The sequence below is a fragment of the Podarcis liolepis genome, assembly GCF_965112155.1.
Source record: "Podarcis liolepis genome assembly, chromosome: 5".
Lineage (NCBI taxonomy): Eukaryota > Metazoa > Chordata > Lepidosauria > Squamata > Lacertidae > Podarcis > Podarcis liolepis.
The window spans coordinates 29,031,522-29,047,817 of NC_139556.1; the positions used below are offsets into that span (position 1 = coordinate 29,031,522).

The following is a 16,296-nucleotide window of genomic DNA, read 5'->3' on the forward strand; positions in this document are numbered from 1 at the left end:
CTACACCAGTTGCAACCAGTCTAGACCGGTTTGAACCGGTTGAAGCTGGTTGGAACTGGTCTAGACTGGTTGGAACAGGTTCAGACTGGTTGGAACCGGTCGAAGCCGGTTTGAACCAGTCTAGACTGGTTGGAACTGGTTCAGACTGGTTGGAACCGGTTGAAGCTGGTTTGTATCGGTCTACACCGGTTGGAACCAGTCTAGACTGGTTTGAACCGGTTGAAGCCGGTTTGAACCGGTTTAGACCAGTTGGAACCAGTCCAAGCTGCTTGGAACCGGTCAAAGCTGGTTGGAACTGGTCTAGACTGGGTGGAACTGGTTCAGACTGGTTTGAACCAGTCTAGACTTGTTGGAACTGGTTCAGACTGGTTGGAACCAGTTGAAGCCGGTTTGAACCAGTTTAGACTGGTTGGAACCAGTCCAGACCAGTTTCAACCAGTTGAAGCCGGTTTGAACCGGTTTAGACCGGTTGAAACCGGTCCATGCTGTTTTGAACTGGTCCAAGCTGCTTGGGACCGGTCGAAGCTGGTTGGAACTGGTCTAGACTGGGTGGAACTGGTTCAGACCAGTTTGAACCAGTCAAAGCCGGTTTGAACCAGTCCAAGCTGGTTGGAACCGGTCTAGACCGGTTGGAACCAGTTCAGACCAGTTGGAACCTGTCGAAGCCAGTTGGAACCAGTCAAGACTGGTTTGAACCAGTCCATGCCGGTTTGAACCGGTTGAAGCTGGTTTTGGCAGTCCAAGCAGGTTGGAACCAGTCTAGACCGGTTGGAACCGGTTGAAGTCAGTTTGATTTGGTCTACACCAGTTGGAACCAGTCTTCAACCCGTTCCAATTGGCTTTGACAGGTTCAAACCGGTCTGGAGCGGTTCCAACCAGCTTGGACCAGTTCAAACCTGTCTGTACCGGTTCAAACCGGCTGTAACTAGTTACAACCAGCTTGGACCGGCTGAAACCGGTCTAAACTGGTTCCAGCCAGCTTGTACTGGTTTGTTCCACGTTGTGTAACACTGAAGAAAAATTGTCCATTGTGGACCACTCTCCTGAACTTTCCTCAAACTCCACTAATAGATTTTCACACAAATGAAGGCCTCCAAAATGATATTCTGAATGTTTCAGAAAGCATTTCAAGCTAGTTTTCTCCTTTGTTCAATTTAATTTTCTTTCTTTCTTTCTTTGATTCCAAAGCTTTGATACAGTTAAACAACCCCCAAAACAAAACTTTGGAGTGAAAAGGGGCACATGAGCAGAGTCAACTCATTCAAGTAGCCAATGTACAAAATGTTACATTAGAATTTAAACAGCACATATGTAGGTTTTATATGAAAGATGAATTATTTAATTACCCTTATTCTAAGGCACTCAAGACGGTATCCATGGCCTTCACAGCACTCCATGAATCATTTTGGTGGAGAGACGTTGAGTGGCTCAAGGTCACCAAGCGAGAGCTTCATAGCTAGTTCTCTCCATTCCTTGTCCAATACTCTAATCACACCATGCCGACTCTTTGGAGCAAAGGAATAATCTGAAACAATTTGCATTCCCTCTGCTCCTAGAAACTACCACAGAACATAAAATGAACTTGCTTCAATCTCCCTTATTCATTAATATCATTGATGGGTTAATTCATGTCTATGTGGAAGGAAAGGAGTCCCTGAAAAATTAATTCCCCCCTTCTTCTCATGTGACAGAGGAAAATGGAAGCATCTGTTTCACAGTTCCTTGTGGTACCCAAACTCAGGGAACTGTGGCTTGTTTAAACAACCCAGGATCAAACTATGGTTTCATATCCTAGCTTGTTCTCAAAGCAAAGTTAAAACTAGTGATTTTGTGGCCCTCCAAATGTTGTTGAATTACAGCTTCCATACTCCTTGCCTATTGGTCATGCTGGCTGGGGCTAATGGAGGTTGGATTCCAGCAATATTTGGAGGGCTACAGCTTACCCATCCCTAGAGTTCTAAGCAAACCACAGTTCCTCAAGCTCAATCATGACAGGACTCGTGGTTAGACTAAAACTGAAAGCAGAAGCTTTTACTCTCCTATTCTGGTGAGTGCAAGATGGGAAGTGAGGAGGGAATTGTGCAATGAGTCACTGTGTACTTGGGCAAGTCATATCATAACGTTAACAAGGTCTATTCAGACGTCCATTTGAAGTCAATGGGATTTAATCCTATTAAGTGGGGCTAGAATTGAAACTTCAGTCTCAGCATTCCCATGTCAAATGGGATAAATGGTTTCTAGAACACATTGTAGCTGCCTAATTCTTTAAACAATGTACTGTTTATGTATGTGTTATACATGTGGTCTAACGCGGCCACAAATCATGAAGCATCTGTTCTTACATTCAGTTCTTACACACAACTGTAACTCTATATTACATTTATGTGCGTGTGGTCTTGCTAGCTGGCAGGAGACTAGTAAACACATAGCTGGGCACTGGATGTAAACAGAGAGCTTTGTCTATAGCAGCAATGGCCAAACTTGGCCCTCCAGCTGTTTTGGGACTACAATTCCCATCATCCCTGACCACTGGTCCTGTTAGCTAGGGAATTAGAATCACAGAATTGTAGAGTTGGGAGGGACCCCAAGGGCCATCTAGTCTAACCTCCTGCAATGCAGGAATATCTGCCAAAGCATCCATAGAAGATGGCTATCCAACCTCTGCTTAAAAACCTCCGAGGAAGGAGGGAGACCGTTCCACTGTCAAACAGCTCTTCCTATCTGAAACATTCTGAGAATTCGAAGGAAATGCAGTATAACAAATCTCTCTCTCTCTCTCTCTCTCTCTCTCTCTCTCTCTCACACACACACACACACACACACACACTATTCCAAACTGTGTACAAGCACTGAATATGTGTAGACGAAGGAATGCTTTTCAGCACTGAGTGGAGGGGGTGTTTTTAAGAAATGTTAATTCTTTTGCCCTTTTGAAATATTTTGCAAATGGAGATTATCCTTGTAATGTGCTTTGAAATTTCTCTGCTTTGGCTTAATCTTATCTCCTCCAGCAAGTCACTCCAGAGTCAATGGCCTTCCTCCAAACAAAACAAAACAAAACCTATTTCAGGTTGCAACACAATTCAACTTAACAGTTCATTTGCCTTAGAAGCAGCTATCTCGGTGGTACATAATGAAGAGACTACTTTTGATCTACTGAGACTACTTTTGATCTACTTAGGCTAGTCTTGAAGCTAAAAGAATGAAATTTGCTAAAGGAGATAAAAGAGAGAGGAATGTACTCTTGCGTTGCCTTAGCAACCAGAAGACGCTTAGGTTCTTTCTCCGATATCTGACAAAATGACTGCTGTGGCTTTCAGCCTGGGTCAGCAACATCAGAAGGGCTTGGCAAGTGGAACTATTAGCAATATCTGTTACATATTCATTTTTTAAACATAGTGCAGAATTCATGGTAAATACCCACATAAATACATCCTACTGCAGTGCTTACTAGATTGCCGGAGCCCTGGTTCCTGATTAGGCATTCCACAAACGGCAGAGAAGATTCCCTTCGAAACAGCTTGCTTACCCATTACTGGTCTCTTCTAATGGACATCTGTGGCAGAGTGCTAGGTGATCCCTACAGCATGGGGTCACTTCGTGCAGGAAAATGGTGAGGCCCAAATGGGCCTGGTCAGTGACCCACATGTCCTGAGTGTACACGCTGGCTTTGCTATGTGCAAGGATTCCACAGCAGATACTCAGCTATTGAAGAGGGTATATGGCATGTGGAAGAACTGGACATTAAACAGGGTAGAGGGAAAATGCAGGCACATCCCTTCAGCTGGGAGGAAACACTCCCTCCACCAAGGTATGGAGATAGATAGATAGATAGATAGATAGATAGATAGATAGATAGAGTGTAGTTCTATATTTCCATCAAAACTGGGCACATGTACACACAAAGGCTGCATATACAAATATGGAGTTCACCTATATGAACTAACAACAGAGGTTCATTCAAGATTATGTGAGCCAAGATTTCTCAGGAGAAAGTTTTCTGAGAAATTTATTGTTTTCCCTCACCCAAACTCCTGGCGAATATTTACACACACACACACAAGAACACACACACACACTTAAGCAGTCCAGAAATATTTCAGCCCATATTATTCTTTCATTCATTTTTATTTATAATATCTATGTCCCAGTTAATGAGTGACGTTTCTAAACAGCTCACATGAAACAGTTAAGATCATTAAAAGATCTATATTACAACAGTTAACCAAAATACAAAAAAACCCCACATCAACAAAAGCAAAGAATACATCAGTAAAATGGACCAGTGCAATGAAGCTTACAGGCCAGAGAAAGCCTGCGTAAATTAATGGGTCTTCAGAAGATATTGCTACCTCATGAACATCACATGGTTTATGTCCCAGAGAGCGGTGCCACTACTGAAAAGGCCTGCTTGCAAGATGCTATAAAATTGCATCCCATCATTTTTCGCATCAGAAAGACCCCCTTGGAAGATCTGAGCGACCAACCAGAGGTATATTGTAAAGGGGAAGGTGGGCTGCTAGGTATCCTGTCCCCAAGCTGCTACTTATCTGTACCACTGAGACTGAAGTCACCTGAGAAAGACTTGTGCCACTGGCTTTGTGTGGGAGGCTGCAGTATCCACACACATAGAACAGCCTCATGGGACCAAGCCAAGTGGAAGCAGTGTGTGTTTGTACCTAGATGTTACAAAATACAGAGCTGCTACTGCCAAAAAGAGCAGCCCCATGCCAAGTTCCTCCTCCCCTGCCCCGCTCTATAACATCTGCTCCCATTTGCCACATGTCCCGATATCGACAGGACTATCAGGGGCAGAGAAAACTCAGAACAACAACATCCAGAATGAGGCAGGCCAAATCCAAAAGAGAAGAAGAGGAAAACTCAGCTGGGGGTGGGGGGCAGTGCTGTTGGTTTTTTTGGTGGTTGTTTGTTTATTTATCTTGCAATGTCTAGCACTGCTCTATGCAAAGGCAGCACCCTATGGACTGTAAATGTAAGATCAAATAACAGGGACTTTACTGACATGGATTTCATGTTGAGGGATGTGAAGGTCAGACTTGAAGCACAAATAATGATTATAAAAAACAGATCAAGCAGCTGAATTCAGAAAATATTCCCTTTGCTCGATGGACTTGGCAGACTCCTTGTTATATTTCCTAAGAGAAATATGCAAATATTAACTGTGTTGATAAAAGATATTTGTGCAGTAGAGTTACAGCAGCAGCAAAATAGAACATATTGTTATTTTTAGAAGGTCCCACTCAACCTGACCAGTGAAAAAGATTCTAAATCAAAGCTATTCATTTTGTTCCCAGAGATTGGCAGGGGGGGGGAGGGAGAAATTAAGTTTGGCTGCCTCCATATCTGGCTTCTTGCATTCTTCCAAATACGGCTCCATACTTTGGAACAAGAAAAGAGTGTGTGGGTGTCTGCAGGGGGAGCCTAAAGGAAAATTAACATGACACCCACTGGATAAATAAACATGGGTGCGTGTATGAAATCAGATAGGAGAAAAGAGAATCGCTTGAAAACAGTAGAAGATGGAAGGGAAAGGTGGTGTGGACAGGCATGGTTCAGCTGTGCTGACCTTTTGCTGTCAGAATCCGATCCACACCAGCTGCAGCCTCTATTCTAGGGGCAAGAGGAGAAGCCCCAGCGGAAAATAGGAGGGACCACAGCTTTCAGGTTTCTAGTTCAATGGCTGGCCTCTCCCATTAAATGGAGACAGTTTCCACCAGAGGCAAAGCTTCTGCCTGTGTTGGACAGATTTGAAGTCAATGGGGTGGCGGAAAAGCCTGACCCTGTGGGAGGCAGCTTCTATCTTCTGTTGGGAAGTAGAAGTGGGGGTGGATTAAGGGAATCTTTGGGAAAATGGGAATGGGTCGAAGGAAAGAAGTGTGTGTGGGGAGAGGTAAGCAAGTGAAAAGCAATGGGGTAGAAAACAGCAGGGGAAATGACCCAGAGTTTCACATTTGCTGGCCCAGCCCACAGCCATCACCCAAGGTTTCTTGGGGGGGGGGTGCTGACCAGTAGCAAAATGTGCCTGCAATGTGTCATTCTCTGTAAAGCTCTGTCTCCAGACACTTAAACATGCACATACATGTGAGAAGAGCACTTAATTCCTAGGTGCTTTCAGAACACCGAGAAATAAAGACAACAGGGATATAATGACATCTCTTGCAGAGTCACAGTGGAAATTCACCCGAGCCTTGTTTGCTTCGCTTTGTGAAATAATTTTCCTAAATTCCGAAGGTATTATCAGTGGAAATTATTTCCAATTGTGCATCGTTCTGGATGGCTGGAGAGATTTTGTGGAGGGGAGTAGAAATGTTACTGCCTATTGCTTTGGATTAGCACAGAACCTAGAGTAATTTGTCCTCTTGGAACAAACGAGAGACAGATGGCAAACAGCAGCATCTAGAGAGAGAGAAGCACACTACAGCCGACAGCATTAGCCTTTCAGAAACAAGGGGCAAAGTGCAGCTAGTAACATTTTACTGACAGAGCATGGCAGTAACCATCCTATAACCGAAAACATGTCAGGGAATTGACAGTCATCCCCAAAGAGTTTTCAAAGGGATGGGGCAAGATTTATCAACATCCAAAGGCCCGGCCTTGAATCCATCCTTCAGAAAAAAGGAGAAGAGCCATTTGTTGTGACATACACACATACACACACACACACACACACACCCAATAGCTATAGTAATATTATCAACAGAGGTCAGACACTTTTGTTAGCAGCAGGATTTGTGCCTTTGGCATATGATACTGCCTATGCACATTCAACTGTTTGTTTTAAAAGTCATTTCAAGTGTCAAATCAATGAGTGGGCCAAAGTTATAGATGCTACTAAGAAATAATCACATATAGTTGGAAATAGGAGGTAGAGTAGGAACTGATTCACCACCTATTTTGATTGCTGCTATTCCTCCCCATCCCTAGGGGCAGCAGCAAAGCTCTCCAGAATGACTTCCTCTCAGCAAGAGAGAGGCATTCTGGAAGTCCTTGTGGAGTTTGCCAGGCTCTTCCTGCCCAGTGGTGAGGTTCGAAAGGGCCTTTACTTAAGAGGAAGCCCTTGCAGAGTCTCACAGCTCCCCCACCCATTACAGGAGCAGCGGAGGGAATGTTCTTTGCATCTCAGTGTTTTACTTAAGGATATAAATTTGCACACCTATGTCCCCAAACATCTGATTATCCAAACGGATCCTTTGAGTTGTTGTAAATCAGTCATAATGACATTGCTGTGCGTGTGAACAGAAGAAGGGGCAAACTGTAAAAAAAGACCTTGAAAACTGCAGGTTAAAATCCAGCCAGTTGCCACCAAGTGGAACAGTGAGATTCCAAAACGCAATACTGACACCATGTGGAGGGAAGGGGCCAGCCAGTCTTAGGTTGCTTGCCGCATACATTATGGATGATGGATTTCCTCTGTCTGTTGTGTCAGCTCTTGGGACAATGGGGCAGGGGAGAGAATCTGTGGGGAAAGCGTACAAATGATTGGAATGGGATGGTGAGGTGGAAATAAGGGGGAAGGAGCAGAGTGATGTTATGTTGAAAACTGTTAATAACCTATTCTTTATAATAGATTTATAACAGTGCAAGAGAGATCAAAAGGTCATTTTCAACCCCCTTCACCATATATTAGAGGCATATATGTCCTCTGTCATTAACCCCCAGAATCTAAACTGCACTGCAGCCAAGTTCACACAAACAGCTTATCAAATGGTGAAATTGTCTCTTGACTCTATGTTTAAAAGGCCACTTCTCCTAAAAACATCTTTACACCTAAAAAACCAGCTTGTCAATAAAAAGACAAGGCTGGAACCCTTTCCCCTAGTTTTTAAAAGCTTATCCCCAACACACAATATATAGTTTTTCATATTTACTGATTATGTAATTACAACATAATATATATCATTCCATTATTAAACCAGATATATCATAATTATAAAGTGCACTATATTTAAGACCCTTACATGAATCATGACAAAAAAATACATTTAAACTCACTTGCCCTGGAACAATTTATTAGCGCTTTCAGTTTAAACAACATTCTCTTTAAAGCTGATCATTTGTATTCTTTGGCAGGGGAAATTATCATTTAAAAACTAAGTTTCCCATCTGCACTCGATGTGCTACTGATAAACCAAGCATTGACCATGGGGTGACTTCACAGTGTAGTTGAGAAAAATACATACCTAGGAGTTAATGAGAAATTATCTGTTGACTCAGTCTCCCTTAATAGCTCCTTACCTGGGGGTCACCTGCCTCTGTCAGTGAGAAATGAGTGTCAGGGCAGACCACAAATATCTCCGCATGGTGCTGAAGAATATATAGGAGAATGCCATTGCATACTGCTTGTTTTTTATGAGCTGAGGGGCTGCAAGGAATTCTGAAAAGGAAAAAAGAAAATGGAATGCCATCAGTTTAATGGTCCTCATACTCTAGCCCTATGAATCATCAACCACCCAGTCTGGTGGTCATTAGAAAGGATCTTACAGAACACAAATGTTTTAAGTGCTTGCCGTTATGTTTTATAAAAGGAGGAAATGAAAAGATAAACGTGCATGTTGCAGACAGCTCGTGTGTGTGTGTGTGTGTGTGTGTGTGTGTGTGTGTGTGTGTGTATCAGCGACAATTTTTGCTGAATTTGCCATAAGGAGAGGGAGAGAAAAAGAAAGAAGCCTTTTCTGCGCTTGCTTTTAACAAGTCAGTACATATTTGATGTAGCATACTTCTAACATGAATTATTGTTAGGAATTGTGCTTGCTATCCTGCTTTGGCAATAGTTATTTGTATGTATAATAAAACTGTTATTAAAATATCTGGATAAAATCTGGTAACTCCATGGTAAAGTCATTGAAATATTGCAAGGAACTGAAAGCTCACAGCATGCACACAGTGTGAACATTATATATAACATGGCCAATGATGCTGTTGTTCTCTAATGGAAAATGCAAATGTTGTGGTGGTGGGGAAGAGATTCATTCATTTTTAATGATATTGTAAACAGTAAGTTTCTGTTTAATCCAGACATTAAAAATATTTGGGTGTTTGGTCCTGCTGTTAATTCAATAAAGCGATTATTGGTGTAATTATGAAGGCTATATAAGTTATGGTACATCAAAAGAGGGTTGTAAAACGGTGGCATACTTCATAGTCTAATGCTGTGCATCCTCTCAGGCCCATATAAATTCTGAAGCTGAATATTAAATTGTCACTCACTATAATTAAGTGATAATTTAATGCAGTCAAGGTCCCCAGCAGACAGGCTGGGAGAGCAGATAGCCACAGAGGGGGAAATGCATCAGCAATGTCAAGGAAGCCGCTTTCAAAATAGATGCAGTTTGGTAACTCTGATTGTAGCTGGACCAAGGTCTCCTCCATGAGTGTCTTTCTTTCCTTTTCTTTTTTGCAGATGTATTCTGCAGCATGTCATTGGACTGCAGCATTAGTGGTGGACTGCACCAGCCACACATAATTCTACTTTGTCAGTGGTTCCACAATGCTTCCTCAATATTATGGCCATTTAGAGGGACACTCTTGCACTATAGCATGACAACTGCGGGACAAAATAAATAAATAAACCAGAACATTTGTGGTATGGAAAGTTACAGGATTTCAGTTAGAAGTTATGGGACATGCACTGATGCATGGAAACAAAAGCAGCCCTAAAACATCTGTCCTAAAACTTCTGCAAGAAAACAGTATTTAAAGGAGAATTGTGTATAACAGCCCTGATACCATCATGAACACACATCGTCATGAACGCACAATGAAAAGCACATCTGGAGGAGCTCCAAGACTGAACATGGTGAACAAACTGCCATGAAAAAGTAATTCTGCTATTACTTACAAACTTGTAAATTCCAAGGCACATGGAAACTCAGAGGACACTTGCATTTTAAGTCAGTTTAAGCATACTACCCTCAGGACCAGAATACACAACCAGCAAAATCATTTGCGTAAACCGTTTCCTGGACTATCCCACTTCAGGCAGTGAAATAAGTTTGAAAGCTCCCACGTGGGAACAACTCTTTGTAAATGGAAAATTAATCTCTCAACTAGGCCAGAACCCTTCTCTCTTGCATGTATTTCTAGACATAACATATCCAAGAAAGGTTGAGGGCTTCTTTAGAGGGAACATTCAAGCCCCCACCTGCAGACTAAAGGAATGTTGCCAGGAAAGTTATACCACAGGAAAAGGGAATTTACACATTATACAGCAATCATAACAACATCTTACCGGAAAAGGGTGGGGCCAAAAACAATGGCAAGGTTCTCCATTGTCATGTGGTTCTCATCGCTATGTGCTGCCACTTTGACCAGAAATCTAATAAGGAAATGGAAAAGGCTATAGTGGGCTTTCGGTAGGCTGCTTAATAGCCTTCTTAGGGTGCATCCTGGGCATTCTGCCATGTCGTTTTTATTATCTGTGAAGGATTAAATGTTAATCATTAACTAAGGTTAGCATAAGTCGTAGTTATTATTGCTAGTGTTTCATACTTACTGAGTACCAAGCATGTGCAAGGTGTTTTGTACTGAGGTAAGATGGACACTGCCCAGATGGGTGCCAGAGAAGCATTGACAGCATAAACATGAGTGACGTCCTGTGCAACAGTGAGGTGTATGATAGGGTTACCAGACGTCCCCGTTTCCCAGGGACAGTCCCCGGATTTGCAAATTTGTCCCCGGACAAATTCCATCCCCAGAATGTCCCCGGATTTCATCTTATGTCCCCGGGAAACGTGGCAGCGGCAGTCTCGGCAGCCTGGAGCCAGCCTGGTAGCACAGTTGGCTCTGGCTGGCTTCAGGAGGCGCCTGCCATTTTGCCTCACTGGAAGTCCCTATAAGATGTGTTGCGCACAAGACACATCATATGGGGACTCAGTGTAGGGGCTGAAGACACAGTGCTGGTGCCACCGCCGGGCGAGAGCTGTGCAGGGTCCTTGAGTTCGGTGCGCCGCTGCAACTTGGCGCTCAGCTCGCCGTTGGCACCGCTGCCCAAGGCCATTGGCTCAGGCTCCAGCTCAGCCTCCGGGTGGTGCTTGGGCAGCTGCGGCTGCTGCTTGGCTTCACCATTGTGCTCCTCAACTTGCAAGCGGCGGCTCAGCTTGTTGGCCAGCTCGTTGTTGGCCATCGCGGATGAGAGGCGAGCAGGAGATGAGCTGACTGGGTGCGCCAAGGTGCGGATGGTCAGCCGCCGGACTATCCCTGTGCAGGAGATGGCCAGACAGGCAGGCAGGGCAGCAGCAGGAGGAGGGGGTTTCTGCTAATGCTTACTCCCAAGTAAGACTATAGGGGATTGCAGTGCAAGGTGGGAGAGGGACGGAGGGAGGGGGGAAACGCAGCTAGCACTCCAAGAAAGGCCAGGACCCAGAGGAGACCACAGAAGAAAAGATTACTTCTTTTTCAAAAAAAAACCCTTTTTCCTTTTTTATATATAAATTTATTTATTTATTTATAGTGTCCCTGGATTCATTGAAATAAATCTGGTAACCTTAGTGTATGAGCATCATATGCTCTTGAAATTCTCCCCATGGGAGAGACGTGTACATCCCCCTTTTGCACATTATGTAGAAAGTGAAAGCAGGTGGTGTACAAACAACCTCGGCTTCCAGTATTGCAGCTTCTTAGTAACAGGCAAACCCAACTCTGTGTTACACCAACAAAACTGAGAAAGGACAAATGTTTATTATCAATGATCATGAATGGCAGGAATGGACACGGAGACAGTCAGTGGGTAGGAGAGAAACAAATGACGGCCAATCTGCACATACAGACATATCACAGGGAGTGGCCTTCTGGGAGTTGCACCACTTCAAACTGCTGGCAGGAGATGCTTCCCTATTTGTTGGGGGGAGGAGTCCTCAGCATGGATAAATCTAGAACCCTCCTTCTTGACATCACCACACAAGCAGAGAGGGTTGGGGGTTTTGTTTTGTTTGGGGCTTTTTTCAACCTAGGAAAGCATGTAAACATGCAATCCTCACTTGCAGTCTGAACCAGGTTTCAGGAAGTTGAATGATTTCTCTGCATAAGTAGATCAGCCCCAAACTGGTGTGAGGAGATACCAAAAAGATTTTGCTAAACAAATTTTGTCTTGAGGGTTATTGGAAAAGAGGAATGTGGTCTGATGAGCAGAGACGGAAAAACCTTTCCAGGCATATGTAGTGATATAGCTGAAAGCACAGGGATGAGAGCAGAGCAACCTGCAGTTAATTAACATGTGAGTTTGAGAAGAACGGAAGAAGTGAAAAGGGTAAGAAGGGGGAACACAAGAGGATATAGCTAAAGAATTTTAAAGCTCGATGAAGAGGGTGACAGCAAGTCAGTGTACACAAATTGATACCAATGGCCACAAACCATTATGCAATCTTGAGCAGATCCATGTAGTGTTCATCATTCTCTGAGTTTGTTCAGCACCTCTTATGCTAAAGGTCAAACGCCTTCATTTGTGTATGACGTTTGTCATGTTTGACAAACTGGCTTCTAATTACAGAATAGACCAAAATATATGTATCATCCATTTCAACCCTCTCCCTGATCAAGAACCTTTGCACGTGTATATTTCCAAGATGTGGCAACATGCCCACTTGAAGAAAAATATGTAATTGTTTTACCTTCAAAAGTAGCTAAAATATTGGCGCACAGATAGTCAGGGATAACAGCGACTGGGAGCTCATTCAGGAAGAGTTTAAGCAGGCTGGCAATGGAATTGACATCTCCTTCGTTAACAAGATCCACCTCTTCTCCTTGGTCATACTTCTCCTTCAGCGCTTTGATTTTGGTCACTGAGCCACTGATCCGAAATAGGCCTTTGTGATTCAGACCTATTGAAATAGGCAACATCCTATAGTAACAACAAATTTGTTTTCATACTAACATCCATGCAGAAGGAGGGGGTTGTGGGAACACTAGGATTTGAAAAAATACCCCCCAAAAAGTAGGGGGGAAGAACACCTGCTTCCTCACATACTGTCTCAGATGCATGACTGCATCTCTAAATTTGTTCATGTATGGTAGGAATGATTTCTGGGTACGCTGTTGTCATGGCAACAAAACTAAACAACCTGGTAGTTAATCAGCATCTTTGTAAGCAAGAAAACATTTTCTTTAAGTAATATGAGAAGTACATGGCACTAAAACACTTCCCCCCATAGAAATAAGATAAATCTATTATTTCAGTGTATGAACATTATGAATATTACTGAATAAATACACAATCCTGATCTGTCAAAATCAATGGGAGGCCTGGTGTCAGTTCTAAAATGGTACTTAGCTCTGTACCTAACAAAATTGCATAACTATTCCTTCGGGTTACCTACATGAAAATCATTTATTGCTATACTTAACTTCTGCTTTATTGTTTTACAAGTGGTTATTTGCAAAGAATATATGACTAGAGGTAAGGCAGGTGTCTGTTACCAAGAACAGATTTTGTGTTCTCTCTCACCCAGCCACCCAAAAAATGATTTGAGAGAAAAATTCTCAGAAGACATTCTTATGGGGAAATTTCTGAGATTTTCCCTTTTCTCATTCCCTTAGGAAAAGAAGGAAAATTTTGCAAAAAATTCTCCAAACATGTTCTTTAAAGATGTGTCAATGGTAGGGAAAGAGTTGGGATTCACCAATGAAATAATTGACCTAAGTCTTTTGATTTTAATGGATCTAAGCACAGTATGACTAATATTGGATATCACCCTCTATTTCAGAACCCAGAAAGTGCCTTTGGGCATGCCCAGGATTGATGACATCATAGACACTTCACCAGATGCCCACATCAGAGGCCTGAAGCAGAGCGCAGGATCAATGATGTCATAATTGTTCTGGAGGAAGCCACAGGCCATATGAAATCCCCACTTCAAATGCTGCTTCCTAACCAGATCAGGAAGCCACAGAAATTCAGTGCGGAGCTCAGCATTTTTACTGAAAGGAACAAAAGAAATTCTTACAAAGTTCAGCTAAAGATAATGAACTTACCAAACTCTTCTAAATATTCCACCAAGTGCTTGACAACGGAAGGAACAGGAAATTGAGTTTCCTCTTGGGCAAAGTAGTCAAGAGGAATGCCAAAAGTTCCCTGAGGTTGTGGTCCAACTTTATTTCTACAGTACTTAATTTCTACAGAGGATAACGACTGCTGCAAACAGAAAGAAATGCAACACCTTCTTGAGGCCTCTTTGCACCATTGATGCAAAAGAAATTGAAAGAGCAGGAGAGATCTAATGAGCTTGGAAAGTTTTTTGTGGGGATGGGGTTAAAAATGTATTGTATTCATACAAAATATTGGGAGAGGGGAGGGAAATCTCAAATTGGCAATGGAAATTTGGTTCTGCCAGCAGAGCAAAATCAAAGGTTCCCACTGCTCCCATTATTGCCTTTTAAAGCAACCTGAGTCAGAAAAAAGATTCCCGTCCAAATAATTCCAAGCTTTGGTTTTTCTAGTTATTGGTTTGTTCTGTATACCACCACGGTATCAAAATTCAAGTGATTAGACTAAGATTTTATCTAACCATGCCAAATTTCTTGACTTCTCAAAGACATGACACAAAAGGAAAAGGGATTGGGAGGGAGAAGGGGGGAAAGGAGACAGACAGACATTAGTTTTTAGTTGTGAGGTTCTTGCAATGACCAGTTGAAGGGACAGAGTAGTTAAAAGGAGTAGCTAAAGGTTTCTGGTTCCTCAGCAAAACTGAGAGGGAGGATCTGCAGTTCTGTTATAGCCTGATAGAATGCCCAAACATCTTCAAAATACTCAGCAGCTGATCATAGTACTGGCAGTTTTACAGAGTACTTTACTAAGTATTTTTTAAAAAAATAATAACATTTTAATATTTTTATTTATTACAGGTTTTAGAAAATTGCAGCTGCATTATAAACTAAAATAGTCAAACCATCCATTCTTCATGATGCAGGTTTTCAGCAAAGGCTACTCCTCCTAATGCACAAAGTAACTTCTGCATAAATGGATTATTGACTTTGAATATGATCTCTTCCAGGAAAGGAAGGAAGGAAGGAAATACAATTCTGACTTTTTTGTAATCTTCCCAAAAGCCACAAGTAGGGGCTATTTAAAAAAGATAAAATCACACAGATTACCTAAAAGTGAGTAGCTGAGATGTAAGTTAAATATCATGCATGAATCATCATTGCAGATCTCACACTGAATTTAATACATCTTGACCTTTCACTTATTAGCTAGTATTTACAATATTGATAAATTGAAAATATCTATTTATATCTTCTTTTCAGGTCAAAATACTCTAGTGTCATTTACATAATACACTTCTTGCTCTACAGATTTATAACAGCGGAACGGAGTAAAATTATGCACTCTGCTGGGTTGTTTACTTTTGTTGCCATGACAAAAATATGCAGATATAATTCCTGCTAGAAATGGACAGCCTTAAGACTGCAATCTGATGTACCTTTACTTTGGAGTGAATCCCACTGATTTAATTGTGATTTACTCTGCTCTAAACAGAATGAAGAGTCAAACTGTACCAGCTATGTCAGGAAAATAATAGCTGCTGCAATTCTAAATTTCATGATTTTCAAGAAAGGCTGGGCTATCAATAGCCACTAGCTATGATAGCTATGTGTGATCTCCAGTGATGGAGGCAGTATGCCTCTGAATACCAGGTTCTGGGAATCACAAGTCAGGAGAATGCTGTTGCACTCAAGTCTTGCTTGTGTGTTTTCCATCAGCATCTGGTTGGCACCATGAGAACAGAATACTGGACTAGATGGGCCTTTGGCCTGATCTAACTAGGAAGGGGGTGAGAACTTGGTTAAGCTTGCATTTATAGGTCAAACTATCTAATTTACAGTTCTCAAAACAGGGGTGGTAAGTCAAGAAAGTGTTACTCATGTTTTACCCACAACAATTAATTAACTTAAGTTAGGTCCATTGATTTCAATGGTCTGCTCGGAGTAAAATTTAGTTGATTACCACCCCTTGTTGACAAATACACCTGTTTTCAAGGGAGCCAGGGAAATTGCAATGTAATCTCTCCACTGAGTACTGAATAATTGCAATTAAACTTGGAACATCCATCTTTGACCTTTTACATTTGAATTACGAACACCAGCCTCAGCTCCCACATGCCATCCTAAGCCAGGTAGTGCAGAATTCATTGCAATGCAGTATTAAATGTGAATCTCAATGACTGTGCTTTACTAGTTGTTGTTTTCTTAGAGCAAATCATACTGAAATCAATGGGGCTTGCTTCCAAGTAAATATGCTTGCAATCAATCAGGGTGTTGAAAAATAAAATGCAGTCAGGAGAA

At 42.2% G+C, this 16,296-nt stretch overlaps 1 protein-coding gene and 1 long non-coding RNA gene across 9 annotated transcripts in view; one reads left to right on the top strand and one right to left on the bottom strand.

The window, feature by feature from the left end:
* The window catches only part of LOC310706636, a 35,890-nt gene extending 21,455 nt beyond the window's left edge, over positions 1 to 14,435 (top strand). The window contains exon 3 of the long non-coding RNA XR_014525981.1: positions 13,719 to 14,435. This is a non-coding gene — a long non-coding RNA (uncharacterized lncRNA). The remainder of the gene's footprint in view (positions 1 to 13,718) is intronic.
* The window catches only part of LOC310706587 (protein FAM13A-like), a 43,542-nt gene that overhangs the window by 22,118 nt on the left and 5,128 nt on the right, over positions 1 to 16,296 (bottom strand). For 4 of the 8 annotated variants that reach the window (XM_083502876.1, XM_083502873.1, XM_083502874.1 and 1 more), the window contains exons 3-7: positions 13,987 to 14,146; positions 12,627 to 12,836; positions 10,250 to 10,436; positions 8,257 to 8,395; positions 4,110 to 7,477 (exon numbers count right to left, since the gene is read on the bottom strand). In XM_083502876.1, coding sequence (XP_083359002.1) covers positions 7,412 to 7,477; positions 8,257 to 8,395; positions 10,250 to 10,436; positions 12,627 to 12,836; positions 13,987 to 14,146 — 762 coding nt within the window. In that variant the 3' untranslated portion in view covers positions 4,110 to 7,411. Of the gene's footprint in view, positions 1 to 4,109; positions 7,478 to 8,256; positions 8,396 to 10,249; positions 10,437 to 12,626; positions 12,837 to 13,986; positions 14,147 to 16,296 lie in introns of those variants that run through there. The other 4 variants (XR_014525929.1, XR_014525930.1, XR_014525931.1 and 1 more) reach the window with 3 other exon arrangements.